At 29.6% G+C, this 25,892-nt stretch overlaps 1 protein-coding gene across 3 annotated transcripts in view; it reads right to left on the reverse strand.

Moving 5' to 3' along the window:
- The window catches only part of LOC112686456 (ubiquitin carboxyl-terminal hydrolase 48-like), a 45,944-nt gene that overhangs the window by 13,403 nt on the left and 6,649 nt on the right, over positions 1–25,892 (reverse strand). For 2 of the 3 annotated variants that reach the window (XM_025558728.1, XM_025558729.1), the window contains 6 exons: positions 25,732–25,856; positions 25,497–25,672; positions 13,851–13,967; positions 9,163–9,275; positions 5,921–6,063; positions 984–1,199 (listed from right to left, as the gene is read on the reverse strand). In XM_025558728.1, coding sequence (XP_025414513.1) covers positions 984–1,199; positions 5,921–6,063; positions 9,163–9,275; positions 13,851–13,967; positions 25,497–25,672; positions 25,732–25,856 — 890 coding nt within the window. Of the gene's footprint in view, positions 1–983; positions 1,200–5,920; positions 6,064–9,162; positions 9,276–13,850; positions 13,968–25,496; positions 25,673–25,731; positions 25,857–25,892 lie in introns of those variants that run through there. The other variant, XR_003148894.1, reaches the window with a different exon arrangement.

Genomic DNA, 25,892 nt, shown 5'->3' on the forward strand with positions numbered 1-25,892 from the left:
TTTTTAATTAAGTTAAATAGTATATTAAACTATAACTTGAATAGTTTCTAGGAAATAATCGAAGTCTAGACTAATATACACCATATATATTAGATAGTATAAATACTATTAGCGCATATTTGATAGGTCAATTGAAAATACCACTGAGCGGTGACGGTGAAATCAAGCATGCTGCGGTTTTTACAATATCGCAGCGGCGATATTTTACCGCGGCCGAATTACCGCAGCAATGTGCAGACTTCCATTACAATACGTGTGTACAAATTTAACGCTACCGCCACCGCGGCAGTGTGAGAACCTTTAACAGACCTTTATCATAATAACAGCACACTATTTTGAAAAATTATAAAACTACTTACATTAAGGCCAATCGCACACGGTGCAACTGTTTTGAAACAAAAGCTGCAAATCAGTTGAACGTGCGACTATTTTGGGACCTTAGCATATAGCTACGGCGTTCGCACACGAGGCAGTCAAAATGAGATTAGCTAGCAATCATTTTCCGCGGTTGCAGTTGCGTTGCAATTAAGTTGCATCGAACCATTATATCCGTGCACGTGCTTGTTTTGATTTTCTGTTTATTTTTTTGTGAAACTAAATTGACATAACTGATCCAAAATTAGTCATGTCCGCGTTCGGACAGAAGTTTCAAATTGGTTGTAAGCTCAAATGATTTGCAAATTTTGTCTCAAAATAATTGCACCTTGTGCGCTTGGCTTTCGATTTTAAAGCGAAAACAATAAACGTATTTTATGCTAATAATTTTAAGTACACCTATAAAATTACTTATTTTACCCACTAGTATAAAGTCTAATAGTAGAATATAATAACGTATCGTAACACGAAAATATTTAACACATTCTACATTGAATTGGAAATATCGCAAATAATATTAATGATTTCATTTTTTCGAATAACAATTGATTAATCCACAATACATTTCATATGAACAGAATATGACGGATTTACAATCATTAGCTTACCTTCATTTTGAGATCAAGCAACGTGTCGTTGGAAGAGACCACTATCAATTCGCCCCTAGGTCTTCGATTCCGTGCACTCCTTCTGATGCCCAACTCTGGGTTGCCACCGCCATTGTTGACTTCCATAGGAGTGGTGGCCGTTGCTGAAACGCCGCCACCGTTCACAGCGTTTGAATCCAGTTTAATTTTCTTCGAAGAATTTCCCCATAACTCATCCTGTGAACCGAATGCAAACATTATTTTACATACAAACACAAACATGATTATTTGACGACGATCAAATAAAAAATAAATCTAAAAATTACTTTCTTAGGCTGATATGTACAAAGCGAAGAAGAGATAATATCTTATAGAAAATATTTACACACATATTATGTAATAATACATGAATATACGCTCAATCATGAATACACGTCACCAGTGCGGTAGCGTGACAAAGTTATGGGGATAATACACTGCAGCGCAGGGGTCGGTAATAAAGTCATACAGTCATATTTTACGAGCAAAGATAAAATCACGCCCTCGGTATATTATACGTACACGACACGCAAGACATTCCTAATTATTATAGTCTGTTCCTTTGTATCAGCAGATACCCTTTCGATTATTCGCGAGTGGTACAACGACAGAAAATTTATTATACGGCTGTGTACACCACTCGACGTACGTATATACGTATGTTAATACCTACACGCGACAATAAGTGGCGGAAGAAAAGCCAAAAATTACCACATGATGACAACGATGTTCACCACAGTAGTACGTAAAATGGAAAATAATAGCTTCTGTAACACAATAGTTCTACAGTTAATAAAACGTATTGACGAATTATTAACTTTTATACAATATATTGTTGAGAAACTGTATCACCACCGATTAGCAATATTAAAACTCAACTACATGTGTTGGGTACACGTTAGTATTTCGCCTAATTATAAACCAACAATTATAGATAATAAATCAACTGGAATGAAAATAGGCGATGAAAGTGTTATACATTACTAAAATAGAGAAAAATATTAATACATATAATATATTAAATATATTAATGAAAAATATTAATTTTTTGATTATGATTTTTTCTCTACTTTGTTTACTTTATAAACTACTCAACTAATTTCCGCGAATGCAAGTATAGCATAAAAAATAGTATTACATAATATAAAAGTTTAAAATAAAAGGAACTTGCGGACAAACTCCTTTCCTTTCCGGAACATCTTGTACATTTATTTAACAATCAAATTTTCCTACGATCTATAAAATTCTTAAAACAGATTTCATCACAGCCAACAATTAAACATTAATGACATGTTTAAGACAAATAATAGTTCGAATATATAAAAAAATTTGTAAGTCTTTAAAAAAAAAAAATCCCTTCCTTCGACTGTAAATAGTGTTGTAGATTTCACTGAAATCCTCAAAATTAAAGTTCAAAAACAGAATCGTACTCCAAACATGGCCAGTTGAACAGGAGATGATATCATACTCTCCATACTGACGCCATAAATATGTTAACCAAAACCGAACGCAAATAAAAATAACTGAAACACAGCTCGTTATAAACTATATAATAATATTTTTGACGCCATAACACAATAGCGACATGTTCCATGAACTAGGTGTAATATCGTGCCGGAAGTAAATGTTGAGTCAATTTTTTTTGTATAAACGTGTTTTATTCGAAGATTTATAATTGTTTTTTAATTTTTATATTTTATTAAACGTAATTTATAAAAAAAATCACTTTGTTGTGAGAGTTCGACTACACAATATTTTACCGCGCCCGCCACTAAATATGCCCTTGATTTGTCACGGGCCGACAGGATACCGCTGCATTGTTGTAAAAACAAACATGTACGGACACCCTATTCCGTGCAAAATCTGCAAACAACTATGCATACGCACCAAGTTGTCGCACGATTTGTGATTATACTGCAACGTGTATACCTCCATAGCACAACAGTTCAACGATAGGGTGTTAGGGTGTAGTGGAAAACATTATTGATGAGTAACTTGCGTATACATGTAACGTTGCAAATTATTTTTAATCTCTGTGTGAGAAAAAAAAATGTTTTGCTTCCGTTCCTGTCGATAATCAGAACACTCGTACGAAACGGGGCGTGTAAAAAAAAAAAAGTATTGAAAAAATAATAACTAGGACAGGTACACAAAATATTCTCATCGTAACATATTACAAGTATCTACATATATAATTAAAAACATATCCACCATACTATACAGCCGCGAGCTGCTATAACAGTCCGGTAAGAGAAGAAACTGCTGCTGCAGGAATTATATTTTATAAGAACGATTATTTTTTACCCGAACCAGCGATTATGAGGTACAGAACACGTTGGTTAATTACTATGTTTCGGTAGTATTTATTTTGTTTAGGGCTTAAATTGGGGGAATCCGTACTGATATTTATAGCTGCGCGGCGAACAGGTCTTGTAAAATATGGTATTGAACGCTGTGCGTACACGTATAATAATATTTACCGGTGAAAAGCCATGTATAACACCTAATAATAATAAACATAAATACTTGTATTGGTTATACAAATTATAAGTGTACAAGAATAAATTTTAACCTGTCCATGAAACATGACACTTATTTCTCGAACTTATAATTTTCGACGGTATGAAACTGTAAGTTCGATAAAATGTTCGGCTATTATATATATATATATATATATATATATATATATATATAATATGTCGGTATTGAATCAATGAACTATAAAAGCACCACAAATCCATATCTAGTATTTCTCTTTATAAATACAAGCATTTTTCTCTTTTATCCTGTACATAAGTAATAATTAGTAAACGTTCTATGTTTTGTGGGTTTTTATTATTTTTCAATGTTGAGTAAATAGTTGTATGTATATTTTTACCAGAAACACAAATGTTTATAAGATTTAAAAATATAAATCATAAAAATGTACACGTTTTTCGGATATTTTCAGTGTTTAAATTTTAAAAAACGATACCAATGATTATTATGAAATTTGTATTCATCATTGACAAAGACATTGACAAGACACTTTTTAGAAATATTTATTGTCATAAGCCTGCGTCTACATAAAAAACAGTGGGGAGAGTGATAATCACGTCAGAGACTTTATGCCGGGAAAAAACTATTATAACTATACATATATTCGCACATTAACGCAAATAAAAATATGCGAACATCGTTTTAATTAAGTTTTAGAACTGGAATCGTTATGTGGTAGTTTATTCATCCAATCCACGGGTTACACCTAAATATACAAGAGGTAGATAGAGACGTCATGGAGGCGACCGATATCAGTTGTTTTGCGCGATAGTGCTGCGTGCTCGGCTGAAGTGTCAAGTAATGAGCGACAGATGAGCAAGGGGAAATAAAAATAAAGAAACGGACCGATTTCACGGACGGTAGACCCTCTCATCGTCCAACAGCAGTTTACCGGTCAGAAGGAATGGGGGGGAGAGGATGTACAGACATCGTAAACCACAATAGTAATTATTTTGACAGTCCAGACGCGCGCACATACGCCCCGAGGATGTATCATATAAATATAATGTATACGGTTTTTTTTCCTACCCACCCTTGTTCCCGGCGTTCCGGCGGGGTTTAACGTCCGACATAATTGTGCTTGTTCTGATTTGTTAGCCGGGGTTCAGGTAATTATAATACCGCGGTTGAGGTCTCGGCGAGCAAGTGTTCGTGCGTGCGTGCGTGTGTGTTTGTATACATAAACGGGAAGTTTACGATTTGGCACATGATTACAGCAAGCGCGAGTGGTGCAGCATCAGACACTTATATAATAGTGCGCGCTGCACATCTCTCGCACGATGGCTTTATTACCGGAATATTCGCCAGCAGTGTCTGTTTGCTACGAGAGAAGAGTCCCATTATTATAATGACTTTCTTCGCGTTTCTCCTCCGTCTTTTTGTCGGCTCTCATGAGAAAATTATCGAGTTTTACGATCGCTGCTGCCACAGCCGAAGTTGTATAGATATACTATAGACGAACTAGTAGTGGCGGCAACGACAACATACGACTCTGACTCCAATAAAATGTACATGTTGCAAACGCACGACTTACGCATGGTAATTTTTTTATTATTTTAATTTGTTTATATATCCCTTTGTCAATCGTTTTAAACACACACTAGACTATACCACACTTACTATGGTGGACAAACCAGTCAAATTAATAGACACTCAACTCACTAACTATACCTATACAAAATTGACTATATGAATCCTTACTTTAATTTGATAAACGCTTAGAATCCACAAAAGATATTTAAAAAGATTGTTTCGAACATATAATCATATAATTCATATTTTGTTTAATAATTAAATATTTAACACAAGTAGACGAGTATTCTTTAAAATATATCTCCGAAATTAAATAGAAAATCGTAAAAAACCATTGAATCATAAAAAAGAACCTTGATAATATTAAAAATATCCACTAGAACTGAATTATTTAGAAAATTGATTACATTTTTATTAATAAAATTATTTTTGACAACAAAATTATAACTAGAGCTAAACACCAATAACGCTTTAAGTGTCTTGAAGGATTACAAAAGTATTAAAAGAGAGAAGCTAAATTTTGGAATAGATAATTTGAATAAGAACCAAGGTATTTATATGATGATTTTTATAAGCATTTTACTTCTTCATTTAACATTTTATATCAAAATCCATATTTAATGTTTTATTAGACACATAAGGAGGGAGGCAATCATTATTTTTCGAGAGCAATTTTTAAATTTTGTTTACCGTTTAGAAAATTAGTAATTTTAATTTAAAACATATCAGAAACTGCTGACAATTTCTTTACCGAGTATATAAAATTAAAACAATCTTAATCACAGTATAGAGATATGTTTAAAATCGTTTTTTGAATACAAATATTTGCAAAACTACTAAGCTATTACCTTATCATAGCTTCCGTTGTGTTTGAAGTTAAGCTCACGTTCTTCTTTTTCGACCACTTTAATGAAAATTTTTGCTTTATTGTATTTTAACTGTTCTCTTTTTTCTTCGTCTAGCCTTCTCTGACGACACGGTTCACAGAATTCTATAACAAAACGTTTAATTTTTCATTTAACAAGGTAACAAGTATGGTTATTAATGATAGTTTCTATATACCCTTAACAAAAAAAAAAATTAAAATTAAATTCTACGTATATTTTTTCATATATTAATCTTTAAAAACGCGTCATTAGTATTTTTTTCCCCTTTTAGAGCGATTCAAATTATCTTTGGGTCTTGTCCCAAGATGAGCTATCCCTTTTGCACAGAGAGGGATAAAAGCGCGACAAATGCCTTGTCATTTATTAAACCACGCTGGGATCTCGTTTCAACCTGCTTGTGTCCAGGGGAGAAAAAAGGTTTGTCTGAAAAAAAAACCGATACTTAACGACCTTTTTTGGAGGCAAAAAGGGTGGTAAAGAGGTTTCCCGGATTTCCCAACTGGTCGTTAAACATATTGAGCGACTATTAAACTGATGGTCTTTTTATATAGGACGAAAAAAGAAAAGAAAAAAGTGGTAAGTCAAGAAACCTAAATTGATTTTCCAGCGTTACGTTTGTTTTACATCATATTCTAGAGGGTGAAGTGAAAGGTTTTACTTTCCCGCTATATTTCATTTAAACGACGACAAAATCAAATGAACTGAAACGCATTCGGTTATCTGCAATTCGCTGACCACTAACAAAACATGCTTCATTTAACTATTTTGCAAGGGGAAGCGATAACAAATCTTTTTACGTAAGTGTATTATTTTCCTTTGAAATTAAACATCATTATTTTCTATTATTTCAAACACAATTCAATAAAATAATATTAGCTAATAAGGCCTAAAAATAACTATTTATTAATACTAAATAACATACTAAAATATTAAGTATCTACAATTTCATAAGTTATAATTGATAAAATAAAATACCTTATAACTAACTCTTGTAACTTTAAATTTTGTCTACGAAATACAGTAAAATTATTTGGGGTTATTTCAATATAATGCGGAATAAATTAAAAACAGTATTTGTAAAAATAAAATATAAAATATTACCCCAGTAAAAATTATATTATTTCAAACCATATTGCAATAATAATAACATTTAATTATTTAACAGTGAGACTCGAATTGCAATTAATGTTTGCTTATGAAATTTACACGACGTAAGTAAAATTATTATAATTAAACACTATAGCTGATAGGTCTCGTAGAACCAGAAATGACAATAAATCAAATTAAGTTTTTTAGTCCGTGAGCTGCACTACTCCCCTCCTCCCGTTATCCATGGGCACGGCACTAACGCCACGCGTATGTAGTTTAGAATCGCCACATTACGAATGATTTAACGGCTCCGTGACACGACAACACACTAGCTAAAGGGCGAAGGGTGAAACGGTTCTTGGACCCGATTAATATACAACCCTGTTTGAAACGCAAACTGTGATTTCTTGTTCCATATCTTTAATTGGATTCACCGCAAACATGATCAATGCATTCGGCCCAGATAACAGGGTCCAGCCATAACGTCTACGAACCCCCTTGGTGCAGTCGAAGGTGACCTTTTAATGATTTACAAGCATTCCCATCACGTTTCTCACACGCGCGCGCGTGTGCATACACAGATATTCTCTCTTCTCCGTGTCCCTCGTAAATGAATTAGTTTCTTGCCACTGCGTGTATTGTTGGTTGTGTATGTGTGTTTAGATATATGCGAAGCAAGATGACCTCCTCCGATTCGGAATTGAAATTCGAGACTAGCTATGGGGAGTCGGCAGACGGGGCAAACACGCGATATTAATTCGGAGGCGCAAAAACGAGAGAAGCAGTCCGATGGGAGTGGTGAGAAAAAAAAACACTGTGGAAGGAAGCGCTCGGACCAAAGTTTCGGGTTCTCCTGGGACCGTTCCAAATGAAAATGCATTACCTCGCGTTGGCCATCTTTCTTTTGCTGGCATTCTTAATAAATTAGACTAATTTGCTAATGACGATATAGTAAAGAAAAAATGAATGCTAAAATTTGAGGTTTTTCTAAGTAAAATCAACATATCTTTTTTTTGTACAAAACAATTTTGACTAGATTCCAAGGAAGAAAAAAGTCTCGTGTTAGAGATGCATAAATAACAAACAAATTCGATTAGAAAATTGTCATTATTTATTATGTTTCGACGTATTAAAACGTTAAACCTTATACGAAATTCATATCAGTGGCGTAACAATGGTATTTTATTTTGGAACAATTATAATTGTCTTCGGAATTTGGTGGTGGGTCAGCGGATATTGTCATATACTGGGCTTAAAAATAATATTTTTAATATCTTAATTTGTAGGACTACAGTTAACGTGTAATAAATTAACTAATTAAGTAATAACGAATAACAAATACAGAAATATTTTATAAATATTAAATTATATGTTTTAATGTATTAAACAAAACCGCCAGTAGGAGTTAAATTTATGTATCTTATATAAATGTTAGTTCTTCACCAAAAATTAGTCCAGCGCACTACTGATAAAAGCATACACTGTTGATACTCCATATTGATTACAAATGTATTAAGATTGTTGATTTTTTTAAAGTTACCGAATCATTTTATTTTTAAATTATTAAAAAATAATTATTTATTAATGTAACGTAACGTGTTAATTAATTTTTAGTTTTACATTAAATAAAACAAATATAATTCGATTTAAATCATAAAAAAGTTCCAGGCACAAATATTTTGAGTTTTAAATAATTATGTATCTTGTTTCTAAGTGAAACGTTTTTTAAACAAAACTAAAATATATTAAATTATTAAGTCGTTTAACAGGCGCTTTAATAATCGTTTTTTTGAAAAATTTAGAAAATTTTAAACTTATTTTATAACTTTATTAATACTCAATAGCTGTATAAATTTTACTCATTAAAATTTGTTAGTTTTTATTTTTCCTGTTTTCGTGTACACGATAAAATATATCAAATAAATACATTGTACATTTATGTAGGGAAATAACAAAAAATTAATTGAAGTTGAAAATACTATAAATTATTTCTTAAATAATTGCAAAAAACACGTTATATTAAAAATACAATCATAAAATCAAACAGATAATAAACAACTAATTAATAATTAAAAATGTGTGATGATAATTGTTTTAAAGATGTGATAAATTACCTGGTTTGGATGATTTAAACACTCCCAGTTCATCAAAGTATACATAAACTGCATAATCAGTTTTGTAACAACGTGAAAGAATCTCCCATTCTTCTACAGTTAATAGTTCTATTCTGAAACACATCAATTACAAATTAGATTAAATAAAGAAAATTCGGTTCTATTCTATTCATCGAAAATATTGACCACAATAATAACTAACAACATAATTCTACAATCCAAATCACCTTTGGTTAAACTACTTGAAAAAATATACTTATTTTTAGACAAAGATAAACTAAATGCAGTCTTAAAAATAAAATAATAATCATTTACAGCTAAGTAAGAAATTAATAAATGAAATGAGAAAGCAAAGTTGTTTCATAACAATGTCTTAATTATTTTAATTTAAGAAAAAGTTTAAGTATAATAAAAAAAAACTATATCTAATATGCTAAGAATAGATATTGTGTAGTGGATTAAATACTAAGTGATAGGAATGCGCGCGTCCACGTTTTTAAAACGTAGCGATTAATCGCTCAAAATTAAACATGCGCAATACAGTGCAATCGAACATCACCAGACCCTACCAAACACGAGTTCATCTTCCTATGTAAATACAACCCATATAAAAATACATGTTTAATTTTGAGCCATTAATCTCGACGTTTTAAAAACGTGGACGTGTACGTTCGAATCTCCTTAGTATGTAATCTAATTAAAATTTCGCTCATTAGATAGATTAGATTTGATGACTTTTTAGTTATTTTTTTATATAAATGTTCAACACTGTATTTTCAAATAATAACACTAACGATCGACCTTCGGTAAAATTAGCTTAAATAGAAAAATATAAGTTTGAAAGTAACAAAATAAAATAAAAAACATACTAACACCTTAGTTCATTGTTAGTCTATTATTAATATTATATTTACCAATTGCACTTAGGCAAACCTATTATACAATTCACAATTCGTAAAAATAATACGTAGTTCTCTGAGAAATTTCTTAACTTTAACGAACGACAGACTAAAATAAGATTCTTATTGATATTTTTAGTGTATAATTAAATTTTAACAATAAAACAAACAGTAAATAATTTTTTTTGAAATTTGGTTAAATACATACATATACATTTCTTTATCACATATCTATGAAGTAAATATTGATTATACATAGAAAATTAATTTTCTTAACTAAGATGTCATAGCATCATTATGACTGTTAACATTTTTACTAGAGAAATATGTATAACCCTGTGAATATGGAAGATAGACACGAATACAAATAGTAACGGCATACTCGTTTATAAAAGCGGTAAGTATTTGACCACACATTACCGATGACATAAGCCAAATTAGAGAAACTACTGAAACACGGCAGCAGCGGTGAAGGATGACCTCCCTCAGCAGGGTGCGGGCGGCCACAGTGGCGGTGGCAGAGGCGACGATAATACTTAATTAATTGGATAATTTGTTAAATACTGACGGCAGCTGACAAAAACACATATCCTGCGGGCACGACCGATTTGCATAGTCGCCACGGCAGGCACTCGCTCTAGATTTGCATAATCACCGCCACGTTAAATTCCTCTCCTCCGGACCATTCGCGCTAGAAACGGCAGTAGCAGCAGAGACCAATAAGATTGTTTCGCGCCCGTACCCCCTTCTTTCATGGAATAGATGCATAAGCACAATATCCCGCCCAGCTATTAAAAACCATTTTAAACAGACCGAAAATATTATAATTTCCCGTCTAACCTTACTATATATCTCTCTCTTTCCATGTATATATATAAATATTTATACTATATATATATATATATATATTATATACAGAATACAACGACGGTAACAGCTATGGTTGCATTACTGCCATGACTTGACCCATCGAAAGCCATCACCGGAAAAGAACTAACGCGGAACGAACTCATAGTCAAAAGGGGTGCCATGCTGCCACCATCACCATCGAAAAGAGAACGAGTAAATAACAATAACGTAATATATATATACTATACTGTATACCAAGAAAATAACCACCACAGCCCATGGCGAAATTAATTAATAAAAAACTAAGGATGATCGCATCGATGAGAACGACAAAACCCTGTGAAATTACAAGGCAGAGAAAATTGCACCACACCTCGGTAGGTCTACGTGTCATTTCAAATCCTGACGGCAAGAAGTTTTTAAAATGTGATAAAACTAACCGTGGATCGTCGACTTTTAACACTTTTCCACTAAAAAAAAACATGTTGCCGTGACACCAGCTACTATGTAAAAAATGTAATAAGTACTACTAATAAAAATTTGTACACCCCAATATCGAAATTGACAACGAGTAAAAAAAAAAACACAAGACGAATAATAATATCGATTCACGTTCTCGAAGACACTAAATAGCTTATTTCAACTTTTTAACGAATTTTTATTGTATCAAAGTATAAATTAAAACCATTGTACGTTCCCTTATCACATCAATTGTCCACTTAGGTCGTCACAGAACCAAACATTCTCAATAAAGTAAATGAAACACAACACATCCATTTTTAGTGAGACTCAACGACACGAAATTAAAATCAACTAATCTCTCCTTGTAATTTTTTGACTTGACAAACTCAACATTTTTAATTCAATACTCAGAAAAAAGCCAAATAAATACGATATTTTCAGTTAAATTCACATAAACAGTTTTAATGTAAGAAGTATAGTGATTAAAAACAAAAACATTTCAACTTTTATGATGCTTACGAAAACGTTTATTTTACACTTTATTGCAGTTTATATAATTATAATTACATATATATATGACATCAATTTATATCATCATATTTTTAATGACTATAATACAAACATTTGTTTTTTATTCATTTATTTATTTAATGATAATAATATATAATTTTTATTTATTGATTTAAGATTCTTTATTTTCGTTAACTTTATTTTATTATTGTACTAAAATGTAAATACATACACATTTTTTAGTACAATTCTACCTACTTTCGTGTGAATATATAAATTAATAAGCTAATCACTTTTAAGAACCACTAAAATAGCATAATTTATACAGATATAATATGTAGATAGACAAACACTGTCAATCATAATATAATAAATTGTAGATACAGTTATCATTTTTAATTATTTCTAATGATTTTTTTAATATAAACACATTTTACATTTACAATTTCATTATTTACTTAAAAATACATGCACTTCGAGTTTTTGAATAATATCTAAGTATGAACACGTTGAATGATTTGTAAGTCCAATTAGCTACATATAATATAACAAAATAATATTGATTAACTTAAGGAAGAGATCCATTTAAATAAAAACTTAAGGTCGTGTAATATGTTTTTTTTTTCTAATTAAGAGTTTAATATGACACAACAAAACAACACTAAAAGAGAGTGATAAATATTAGTTCGGATCAGCTCTACCAGAAAATTAATAATAATATTTTAACCTTCCTATTTCGACTACTTTATGAGTATAAATTCGATTATAATTATATATATATATATACATACATATAATAGTAGATGGCCCAGCAATGCATTACTATTGTAAGATTTCATTACATTATATTATTATCCTACCAGTATATATTTATTTACCCGTGTAAATTATGGATCATTTTTATGCGATCTACAGGGCTCGTAAGTTCATGCATTTGCATATTTTTTTTTTGCTATATCAGAAAACATGCTAAGTGAGATACAAATTCATTTCATAACAATGGTAATAAAAATCTAAAGTTTGATAGAACATGAGCATGTTTTTGCATGTTTTGTGTGTATTGACATAGTGAGCACATAGTTGATTTTTTTGAATTTTTAGCACATATTATTTTATCTAAATTCAGCAAAATCGTTTTTCGTGGAAATTAAAAAAAATTAGAACAATAAATGTTTAAATTCATTTTTATTTATTTTTCCAACCTTGTTTACAAAATCTTAGTATTTCTATTTTTATATAACATTGAGTTTTATAAAGTTATAAAATATTAAGTTATTAAAAGCTGTACTACGGAAACAATGTTACTGCTCACCGTTACAACCCTCCTCCTGATGACGTGTACATTGCAATCTATCAATTTATTTTTGTCGTAACATGTGTTCATTAATTATAACTTTAAAAAAAAATGAATGGATAATTCTTATTCTTTTAAAAAATACTTATATATTTATTTTTTTATGCATAGTTCAAGATTTTGAATGCATATAAATACATATTTTGAATTTTTTAGTGCATATTTAAATATTTTTTTATCTTATGTCAGTGCATAATTGCATGCTTATTTATGCGTTTTTAATACATGGCCTTACAATCCCTGGTGATCTATAATCAATAATTTATTAGATATAAATATAAATAACTGTTTTTTCCATACGTATAACCACAGTACCAATAATACTTAAAATCCAGTTTTTCAGGATGGCATAATAGGATTACCGAAATCTCTGGCTAACAAGAAGCATTAACACAAAACTGCGTAAAAATTGGTCCGGAGTTTTTAAGTCTATTTAATCTCAAATACACAAACATACATATTAACATAAACAGATACTCAAGCTAAGTTTTAAATTTAATAAATAACAAATTGAAACTTAAAATAATTCAATATAATTATCAGTACACACATGGAATAATTGCTTATAAACTAAAAAATATAATAACATAATTATTAACAAATGTATTACTTACGGATTTTGTTCTGTTGGGTATAATAATGATGGTGGTTCAAATAATAGTCCAGAGTGTTCTTTGCAAAGTATTACTTCGTTAACAATTGCATTTGGCCTAGGTTCTTTAGATGGATTTCTGTAACAAATTAAGATGCAATAGTAAATAATTACATATCTACTCGAAATTGATAAATATTTCATATTCACGGGCGAAATATATGGTGATTTAGTATATACTGTGTATATAGCTAATATTATATAAATAATATAATATTAAATAATCGTATATATAGCTAATCATTAAACTTAAATTTACTAAATTATTCAATAAATAAATACTGCTTCTTTAATTACATTATCTTATTTTACAGCTATAAGCCGCAATCAGGGACGGATAGGCATAATCTGACCGGCCCGGGAAAAATTGAATACAGCAGCCCACATGATTATATCCAAATTCAAACTAAACAATAACCTCAACTTTGAGAGAACCAACCCAACAATCACCACCTTTTTTGTTAACATTCTTAAATAATATTTAAAATTATAATATATGTTATACTATCCAATTTTACATATGTTTTGCTCTCTTCTAACTATTTTACGATTTTTATCCCTTTTATTTTCTGCATCTCCTTTTCGTTTTAATTCGTTTTGAAGCATAACTGGTTATATAACGTTTTAGCAATATTATACTATTTACATAGTTCGCGTATAATTATTGTAGAAAAACATGATATACTCGTATCAGTAATCAACTTTGCGTGTGGTTTTACTAGTGAATATATATAATAATTTAAATCTAAACAATCAGTTATCATTATAGCACGGAATTATATGCATTAAAAACCAATCAAATATGCGCTAAAACAGTGGTGGCCAAACTTTTTTTTTCCTCGGGCCATAAAAAACAACTTTTTTTTATCGCGGGCCATAAAAAAATGCATTCTAAATTTTTTTTTACGTAAATGCAAAATATTACAGTTATACAAATAAGTGCTGTAATATAGAAGACTTTCGCGGGCCAGATATTAAATGATGGCGGGCCGGAGTTGGCCCGCGGGCCGTAGTTTGGCCACCACTGCGCTAAAAGATCTTTAACGTGCACAAGTATACACATTAATATGTTAAAATATGCATTAAAGAAAAAAAAATTTGCACTCGAAATTTTGAAGAAAATGTAATTTTTAATTTTTGATTAAAATAATACATTAAAATAATACATAAAAAAAATTACATTTAAAATGATGTAACCCTACTGTAAATACTTTTTTTTCTTCTTCATTTTAAAGGAATTTGCTATGATATTTATAGATTTAAGCTAGATTTAAATATATATTATCAGTATTATATTTATTTACTTTTATTTGTATATATGTACTTGTATAATAGTATTAGTAGTAATATTTTTCATTGGCCCATTTTCGTCAATATAAGTAGGGGCCCACCAAGAAAATCCCGGTGTCTCGGCGGCCTTATCCGCCCTGGCCGCAATACTAACGATGAGAGACAAATTATAGCGGGAAAAAATATTTTAGATACAATTATAAAGCCAGACTACATAAGTAAATTAATTAAATAATTATTTTAACACAAATGAAGCTTTTTTAATTAAAATATTAAAAAAGTAAGGTAAAGTATAAAAAAAAACCCTAATGCTCAATTCGTATAGGTATTCTTAACTTTTCCTGCAAAACGGACGAATTTGACTTAATAACAAAAATCAAATTCGTCAGTTATTTCCGTACTAAAAACACGGTTGCAGTGGTTTTAGAGAATTATTATAACGTCAACTGTCGCGGCGGAAAGTCTGTTATCGAAAAGATATAATAGTAGGTGTATTATAGATAATGGTTCACAATGACAAAATTAAAAAACTTTTTCAAAAACATCGACCACCACAAAATCAGTGCTTATTTATCGGAAAAAAAAACAAATAACCTCGTTACGACAAGGGGAAACGAGCATGCGAGCACGGTAGACTCGTCAGGGACGGTACAAGAGGTATATGGAAAATGAGGAGCAGTTGTCCGCGGCGGTGAAAAGGTGGGATGATGGCGGCGGTTACTGAGTCGTTTGAGAAATGATACGTTTTGTCAGCAGAGGGTCAGAAAGAAGTGTGAAGCGGCGGCGGCGGCGGCATGTGACGTCATTAGCACACAAGACCACCGGCGCGAAGAGTCTGTCGTCCTGATGGCCAGCAATCCATCTAATCGCGATAGCCACCGTCATCCCTAAGTCCCGTTCATCACACACCCCCGGTACGGTATCCTTCGATCGCGCGCCCTGCAAATATCCTCTTGCGAAACCTGTACAATATGACTTTAGAGCTTCGAAAACACTACTACTGCAGAGACGGCGGTAACGTCGAACACGGCACCAGCAACACATGTCGACGACGGCCGGCTATCAGTTATCTTTACTCTACAGTTTACCGTAGTAATATCACCACACCCCCGCGAGGGCTAAAACGTGTCCGCACGCAGAGTAATAAAACACACTCGCACTGGCACCGCTACACCGCAGTAGTGGTTCCTAAACTTATTATTCTCACTTCTAGCTTAAAAAAAAATTCCCAGCAGTTCTCCTTAAACAATTAGCTTGTCAATGACCCGACGCAGATCGATTCTCCGAAGTGCTTATTGGCAAATATTAAAATATCGACGGGAATTACTCTACATTCACAACAGATCAAATATGGTACAAATCAGGGATGGGCACTCAAAATTACTAGAGGGCCAATTTTTAGAAAATTAAAATCCAGCGGGCCAAAGCATAGGAAAAAAAGGTGATTCAAATTATGAATTTTAATTAGTATTTATATACACTGAAATAATAAATCCAACACACACGATAGCACGACACGAATGATACGAAAAAACTGATATAGTTAAATAGTTCGGTACAAACAGCTATGTTGAAAGTTTTACTATAAACCAACAGTGTTGTTTACCTTGTATAGATAACCACCATATTCCGAAATGTTGTTTTCAACATCTCTCAATTGCACTTGTGACTAATATATCCTTCCCACCCCCAAGATTGTTTAAAAATACTCTTGGGGCAACATCATCTACTTTGGAAAACACCAATACACAGTAACATAGTACAAGTGAGTTCACAACCACCAGTGACTAGGTCAACATTCAGATCCAACGGTGGACGTATATATGAACGTACATATACGTACGTTCATGAACACGCGTCAAAGAAAGCGCCATCAAACAACAAATGACGTGCAGCCGCTGCCACTGTGAGGGGAAGGTAAGCAACCACCTATTTTCCAATAAAGATTTTTGGTCATTTGCGGGGACACGATGCCACCACAACAATTGCCTGTACTTTGCCCTCCTATCCTTTTGCTCGCTCAACACTTTGTACTCATTTAACGAACAGATTTATTTTTATTGCACTCGTGATATACATAATGCAATATACTATATATAATAAAAAAATATTCTTTTTTTCATCTTTCGTTTCAGTCGTAGGTTTATCTATTTATTATTATTATTGATGATTCTCTTCGTGTGCACACTATACAGGATTGACTACAAAAATCCGGCGTTAATTTTAAATATACCAAGAGTTTTTAAAATTCTTAAAAATATGCAAATTATAAGATTAAATAAATAACGCAGCTTTCTATTGATAATAATATAGTTAATTAGTATTCAATAAATAGTTTATGTTCTATAATGAAACATACTTCGATGTTAAAATAAAATTTGACATAATAATAATGTTATAGTTTTACAAAATTATAACGCTTTTTTCATTTGACAAATTACTGTAATATGCGAAAGACAAATTAATTTCAATTAATTTTCTTTCTCCGTTAATATTTTATATTATACATCACATCACATTATAAAAAAGCAATATATGCTCGAAGATCAGAAACGATTTAATCAAACGATCACCACCACAATACACGCATGCATTTGGCCAACGGCTAGCTTCCTTTTGTGTCCGCGCAAGTATGATAACATAATTTATAAACGTTCCTTAACGTCCGAACGAACACGCAAAAACGTATATCCGTATATACAACACCAAATTTTGAATAATTATACATTGTCTAATAATTCTCGAAAGACCCTTTTCTCGTAGCTCTTAAAATGAAAGGTCGTCAAGCATAGAGCAGTAGCAGTAGAAGGCTCGTAATTTCGCCACGTATTGTTCGACGTGTCCTCGATGGTTCTCTGACCACAACCCGAATATCTTCTGACTAATTAAGTGTGAATTATTAATTACACATAACGATCCCTGTAACAATACCAAAGGCGTCCCTTTTCGGCTTCACATTGTCCTTCAAAATTTTTGATTAATTATACCAGCTCATAGAAGGATCTGTAGTGGTAGGAGAGGCAACGTCGACGTCTCAAAACTATTATTATATTATTATTATTATTATTCTGTCGCCAGAAAGTCCGTTTTAATAGTTCTTCGTACATCAAAATAATACAATATTTATCAATGACGGAGTAATCTCGAAAGCAGCCAGCAGAAAAGAGCATCTAAAAGAATTTTACTTATTCGACACGAACCAAATGTAAAGGAAAGCTGTTTAGAAGTTCGGAAGGTTAAAAGCTATTCATGCATGCTAAATCGAATTTTCCGCACCAGCCCACTGTACCGTAGCTTGATTGTTTACGAGTTTATAAACCAGTAAAACTAAAAAAAAATTACTAGTTTTGCCTTCTATCTAACTTCTCAAGATATTTTTTTCGGGTTTTTCTTTTCAATGTGTAGAATAGAAATGTTGATAATACATTATCTCTTAACATGGACACTAAACAGATACAATATAACAGAATACTAAACATTTCACGTTATACCAAGATAACAGTTATAAAATTTAAAACGTTATCAGAAATGTTGAAAAATCATACTAGAACTGATAAGATTTCACCTAGTGAAATTAAATACCGTCACATATACTTCTAAATAAACGCGCACGAATTCAACAATTATGAAAACAGTGAAACTCTATCAAAAGCCGATCAAATCATTTATAATAAAGATTTTAATTCTGAAAAATATGTACATCTTCAAAATTAAACAACTGGAAAATATACATAACAAGCTGTAAGAACAACCTATGAACAAATGTGACAATAATACATTTGTTACATAATTTTTTTGATATTTTAAACGACATGGGTGTTTGTAATATTAGACTGTTATATGTTATACAATAGCGAGTGTCATTTTGACAAGTAAAATCCAGGGGCAGATGTCACGAGATCCAAGGGGTGACCAAGACCCTTGTAAAAATAAATCCTTTGAATTTAAAGGATTTAACAAGTGAGAAACAAGCGGACACAGAGTGACCAAACCATGTCAGGTCAGGGAAGTGGCACTAAAATGAAATTTTTACGCGAAATCGCAACAATTAAAGATAATACTTTTAGTAAAACTAATTTGGAGTTCCAGTGCTCAAATTATAGATATATGCGGTCATGGAACTCATTTATAGAAATACATCATATTTGTTCACCAATTTTTAATAAACTACCCATTTTTTTTTATTATAAAATTACTGATATTATTCAATCAATAGATTTACGATTATTTAGATAATATTTACGACTCAGTAAAATAATTCCATCAATTCTAATCGAATTTACATATGAATTGTTAAATTGTATCAATAGATATATAAACAATATTTTTATTATCTGAAATAATATTCTCCCGAATTATTGAACTTTCAACGTCGCATTTGTTTAAAAAATATGTTCGAGAATGTTTTGTTTTCTACTGACGCTCACAACAATTTGCCAAATGGACAAATGTCTTTTCGGGAGAGATATTTTGACACATGGAGATTTAATGCGCTTTATATTACTTTTACGTACATACACACGCGAACGCGTAAAATTATATTGCAACAGTCTGCGGTTTTGTATTTGTTGACTCTGCTAGGGCTACAAATCATTCTTCTTTTTACCCTTCAAAATTGAATTCTGATTTATTGGCCGTCCTCTTCACCATCACTCGATTTACCCGCAGTTTCTTTTAGCTATTATGCGTTTTACTAGATACCCCCTTTATCGCGCAGCATAAATATAAGTAAATTTATTTATAAATAAATAATAAAGTACAATAAAATCAAGTTTTTTGCACAACGTTAACTACACTACTCTACAAAAACACACACACACACACACACGTATATATATAAAAATTGATTAAGATTGATATATTTTACACAATTAGTTTGGCGGTGTGGCTATTCGTCACTGACAATGTGGGCTGTCATTTGCGCGGTGCTCGACGAGGTGTGTAAAGAATTACACTAAGGGCCGTGCAGCAGGTAATGAAGAATCATGTGAAACTGTGTGCGCGTTCATTACCACTTTTCGATCACTCAAACAGGTCTGTCATTACGTGACGACTAGTCTAATTAATGGTTTTTGTTCGCGATAAAAAAAAAAAAAAAGCAATAGTGTAGTCTTGTATGGAAGAGTTTGATTATGAGCGCAAAGCGTCACTTGACTATTATTAATTTTAGCCCAATATTATAACTATTGGGTACTCCACATGCAAATGTTCGTCACGGGTATTATTTCCAAATGTTATGTATAACTAGACGGTTAGTTTTTAAATATAAATTATTTAAACAAAAACTTAAGAACCAAAAATAGACATTCATCGAAAATGCATTAAGATTCTACACTTTCTATAACAATAAATTGTATTTTAAAGAATAACAATAACAATGGAGGAAACAAACTAGTGACATTTAATGTTAAAATCTTTAAGTCAATCAAATTTTTGAATTATTGTTTACTATTAAACATATTTATGGATCAAATTTATATGGATTAGCAATATATACATGAATATTTATTTCTGCTATAAATTGCTAATATTAAAATGAGATTAATATTTTTATGTTAATAAAACAAAAATAATAGTTATTTAAATTCTGATTCCAATTAGATCTGATTTATTACAAAATAAAATGCAATATGATCTACATTTCAAAACTTTAATTTGAACTGAATTTAAATTAAATTATACTAGTGCATTTGAAAATTGAAGCTTAAGGCATTTTTCAGTAAAAAATAAAATGGTTTTACAGTGAAATTTTTTACAAATGATCTTTTATAGAAATTATTTGTCAATAACTATAAATTGATCATTATGTCAAAATAAAACATGTTTATAAATATACTAAAATTTCCATCTTTGAAATGTTGTCATATAACAATAGAATGTAATGGACAAGTTATAATTTACCATCACAAAAGCATTGTTTTTGTTACCTAATTTTATCAAATATTTTCTCTTCCCTACTATATTACAGTTTTATTAAGACAGTTAAACTGGAATTAAATATTTTTCACCTCATCCGTTGTGGGAGGCAAATGTTGGACAACTAGTTGCAATGATTGTTCAATGATGATGACAGTTGCAAAAGTTGTTACCTTATCTTACTATTAATCAAAACTAATATTAAAATCAAATTCAAAATTGAGTGCATAATTTTTTATATCCCAAGAAATATTAAAATTAAAATGAAAAACATTTAACCCAGTTAATATAACCTCATCAGATCTAATGAGCTACCAATATTCAAAAACCAAATTGAAATTATAGAATAATAAGTAATCAAAAAATAATTTTAAAACTGTAAATGTTTAATTATGATTAAAATGTAATACTTTAAACATTTACTTAATACTTTTATATTTTTTATACAAATTTCATGCGTCAATACTTAAAATTAAAATATATAATTTATAAAAAAAATTAATTTTTTTATGTATTAAAATCTAAAAATGCATCATAATAAGTATAAACCTCAGTAATTTAAAATTAATTAATTCATTATTTTGAAATATCTTTCAAACACAATTAATTCTTTGTCATTAATATTCTAAATTTAATAAATTAAATTATAACACATATCTTGTACTCAACTTAAAGAAGTTCAACCATTGATAGTTAGGAATAATTTATATAATTCAGAATAAAGAAATAAAAATAACTTTCAACAATATCTTTTAGACAATAATTCGTTAAATATTCTACTAAAATAAAATTTAAATTATTATGATGTCTATTCATATATTTTAACTGTAAATTATTGAAGATTAACATACAAAAAACCTACCTCCAAAATATTAGAATAAATACCAAAAATAAATTACTTAACCGATAAATTTAAAAAGTAATTTCAAAGCTTCCTATGAGATTTTTTCAAACCACCTACTTCCCCCTAGGAAGTAATTTCCTGTATTTGCCCCTGATAAACACTAATTAATATTAATAAATTTGTTAAACTTCTGTACAAATATTACTAAATAGTTAACATTTTCATAAGAATAAAAACAAAACTATTTATTTTTAATTTAGTATAAATTTCAATTTTTCAAAATTTTTAAAAAATAAAATTCATAGTGTTATAACTAGAGACCGCATTTTGCATATAATGCATGTTAATATTTTAGTAAGCAATTACATGCAGTAAATGGGTTTTTATCGATCATACTTAAATAAATAATACAAAAATCGATAATATTTTTAAAAATATAATAATATGTTTCCATATTAGTTGTAAATATTGTAATGATGAAAAAGTTTTATTAATGTTATCTGATACAGCCCCATATATAGTTGAGGCCACTAACAATTTAAAACCATTTTATTTTACCACATTTTTCATGTGACTTGTGCTGCTCATTGGATTCATCAGATCGCAGAAAATTTTTCGATTATTGTTGAAAGTATTAAAAACCTTGAGACTTTAGGTTTGCTACTCATAAGTAATTTAGAAATTTTTGAACAAATTACGAATTCTATAATTTATCTTTCTGAAAATGAAAATAGCGCATTAATTAAAAAAAATTTCTGAAATTATTAATAAAAATAAAGGCTTGCTAATTTTAAAAGAAATTTCTAAAATACACCAAGGTGAGAATGTTGAATATAAAAATTCTTCTATCAAACATTTTCCCCCCAGGAAATTTTGTCGAGTTTTAAATATGCGCCTATAACAAGCGTTGATATGGAACAAAGTTTTTCTGCATACAAACATAATGAATACAAATAACATCACAAACCACCATCATAATTTAACTGAAATCAATATGGAATATATTATTGTTACTTATTGTTTTTCCAATAATATTATATTATTATAATACATAATATAATAAATTGTGTTTTGATTTTATAATTTTACAATAAATAAATAGCTGTAACAATCAAAAATTATCTTGCATATTTGAAACTTTTAAAGTGCATATTTAAAAATTTTAAATGCATATAAACTCGATCTCTAGTTATAACCATTAAACTACAGTCAACTTCCAATATAACAAATTTCAAGGGACCGAACAAAAAGTATGTTATATCGTAGAATGTTCGTTACATCGAAATTCATTATATCAAAATCATAAATCAACAAAATTTGTTTAAACGATATTTAAAAGAATATTTAGATTTTATTAGATTTTTATAATTACATATCTACATACAATATTAGATTATTATTAAATATTTTATTGAATACATTTATTCATTTTTTTATTACATACATACTTATTTTTTTTTAAAAATAAGTTATTTTTTTATTTTATTTTTTTTATGTGTATCCACTTGTGCTTACGTGATTAATAGTGTTGTCTAAATTTAGAATATTAAAAAATACACTGTCAACAACATCATGTATTTGTTAAAAATTTAAGACGACGCGGCAACCTAATATAGCTTCATTCAAGCTTACGGGGTCAGATCCCCCCCATAAATCTTTCAAAAATTGTAAAAAATAGTATTTTTAATGTAAGGAAATTATAAGGAAACAAAAAAAAAATTGCAAGGATTTATTGTAAATTATCATTTTGACACATTCAATACATATATTTTATTGTTTATTATTTAAATAATCAAGTACTTAGGTTTAGGAATTTGCCTTCCATAATAATTTGTTTGCAACTGATCCCCCCCATACAAAAGTTATATGTATGCCACTGTACTATTGGACTATACAATTTTATTTATTTTACATATAAACTTTACAGATAAATAATAGGTATATGACTGCAACTAGGATATTACCTACAATTCGCATCACCTCAAATGTTATATGTCCTTATCTCAAAAATATTCTCTGACCGCAACTTGGATGCAGCCAACGTGGAGTATCAATCTCCAAAATTGTAAATATTCGTTACACTGCATGAACTTTGGCCAAAAAATCTTCATTATATCGAGGGGACCAAAATATTAAATGTTTTGTTATACCACGAGATTTTCAAGGGTCCAACAGTTTTATACATTATATCGAGGTTTTTGTTATATCAAACTTTGTTATACCACGAGTTGACTGTATATAATTTTGATGCCATTAAATAAAAAATAAGTGCTTGATATTTTAAAAATATGTAAAAAAAAAATTTTTATCATCAACTTGGTTACTAATATTTAAGATTAATTAATTAAATTTATCTAGAAGGGAATTTCAAAAACTATATACATCAGTTCTAGAAACCTGATTTATAGATTACATAACATGAACCCTATATTTAATGTATTATAGCACTCATCAACCAAAGCAGTGACGATAATAAAAAAAAAAAAATCAAAACCAGTTGCTGATTCATTCAAACTATATTTGATATAGTTTAAATTAAGTATCATTTTTATTTTATTTTAATTATTCTAAGACAATTCAATTTTAAATTTTAAATTAAAAACTATCACAAATCTCTACATTCAGTACTCAATGTTAAATACAATGAAATACTTAGTTATTTGAAATGTTTTTAATATTAGATACTAAAAGAAAAAATTATAAAATCAATATTTGACACAAAACTCATAATCTAAAATCAAGTAAAGACCTTTAACCAGTTTTATTCGACAATAAAAATAAATATCTTATATTTAATGTATAGGTGGGAAAAATTATTAAAATGTCATCAAAAATTACATAAAAAAAGTATGAAGAATAAAATAAAATAGTAAAGCTAACTGGTAATTGATTGTTAATTATCCTTAAACTAAAAAATGCAAATAAATGTTTTTACAATCATTAGACTACAACAATTATTAGCCATAAATAAGAACAATTTCAAATTCCAAGAACTGATTATCTAAGTAATTTTATATTTAATATTTATATCATAAAATATATTAAACATATAAATCAATGAATAACAAACACTTAATAGAAATATAATAAAACCATGCTTATATGACTTATATTTTAGGTTAATTACATTGAAATCCCTTTTTATCATTTTTTAACTATATGCTAATAAAATGTATGCATTCCAATTTCTTTTTCAACTTTGTTATATAAAAAAAGAAAAGAAACAAAATATATTAGTACTCTTTAATCAGTGTATTTTAAGTTAAATGCCAACTCTGAATAAGAAGAAAAGATAAAATTGCAAAACATATAAAGCTCAAACCCTAAATTATAAATAACTAAAATTAAGATAAAAAAATACTAAGTTTAGGAACAAAACAAACCTAAACTTTACATATTAATCCAAATTAAACACATTTATTTACCAAAAAAGTATAGAAATTAAAATAACTCTGTCATAAATTTAGACTTACAACAACACATATGACTAGTTTATTGTAATTTTAATAAATAATACATAAAATATGAACTGATTCTAGTCAATATTTTATAAATTACCTGATAAATTTTCGCCAAGATTCTAAAAATTCTTTAGAAACACAAGGATATGGAGAATTTTCATGAGAAGGAACTGGTCTTTTTTTATTCAATAGTAAATCACTTAGTAATTCTTTTTCTGTAATGGCTGATTGCCGATGAAGATTTTTGGTTATCTCATCTTGATTATGCATACTCTGTAAATTGAAAATTATAAATATCCCATCTTAAGTTTTTAATCTATTAAGTTACTTACTCGACACATATTGCAAGGTTCAATACCATCAGTAAATATTGGTGCTTTGGGAAAATAAGAATGAAGTACACTCCATACAGTTTCGGGAACCAATTTTCTTGTATTATTTTCAATAGTCATGTTTCCTATTTTCAATAATAAATAAATTAATAAACATTACT

The sequence above is a fragment of the Sipha flava genome, unplaced genomic scaffold (genome assembly GCF_003268045.1).
Source record: "Sipha flava isolate LNK unplaced genomic scaffold, YSA_version1 309_pilon_pilon, whole genome shotgun sequence".
NCBI lineage: Eukaryota > Metazoa > Arthropoda > Insecta > Hemiptera > Aphididae > Sipha > Sipha flava.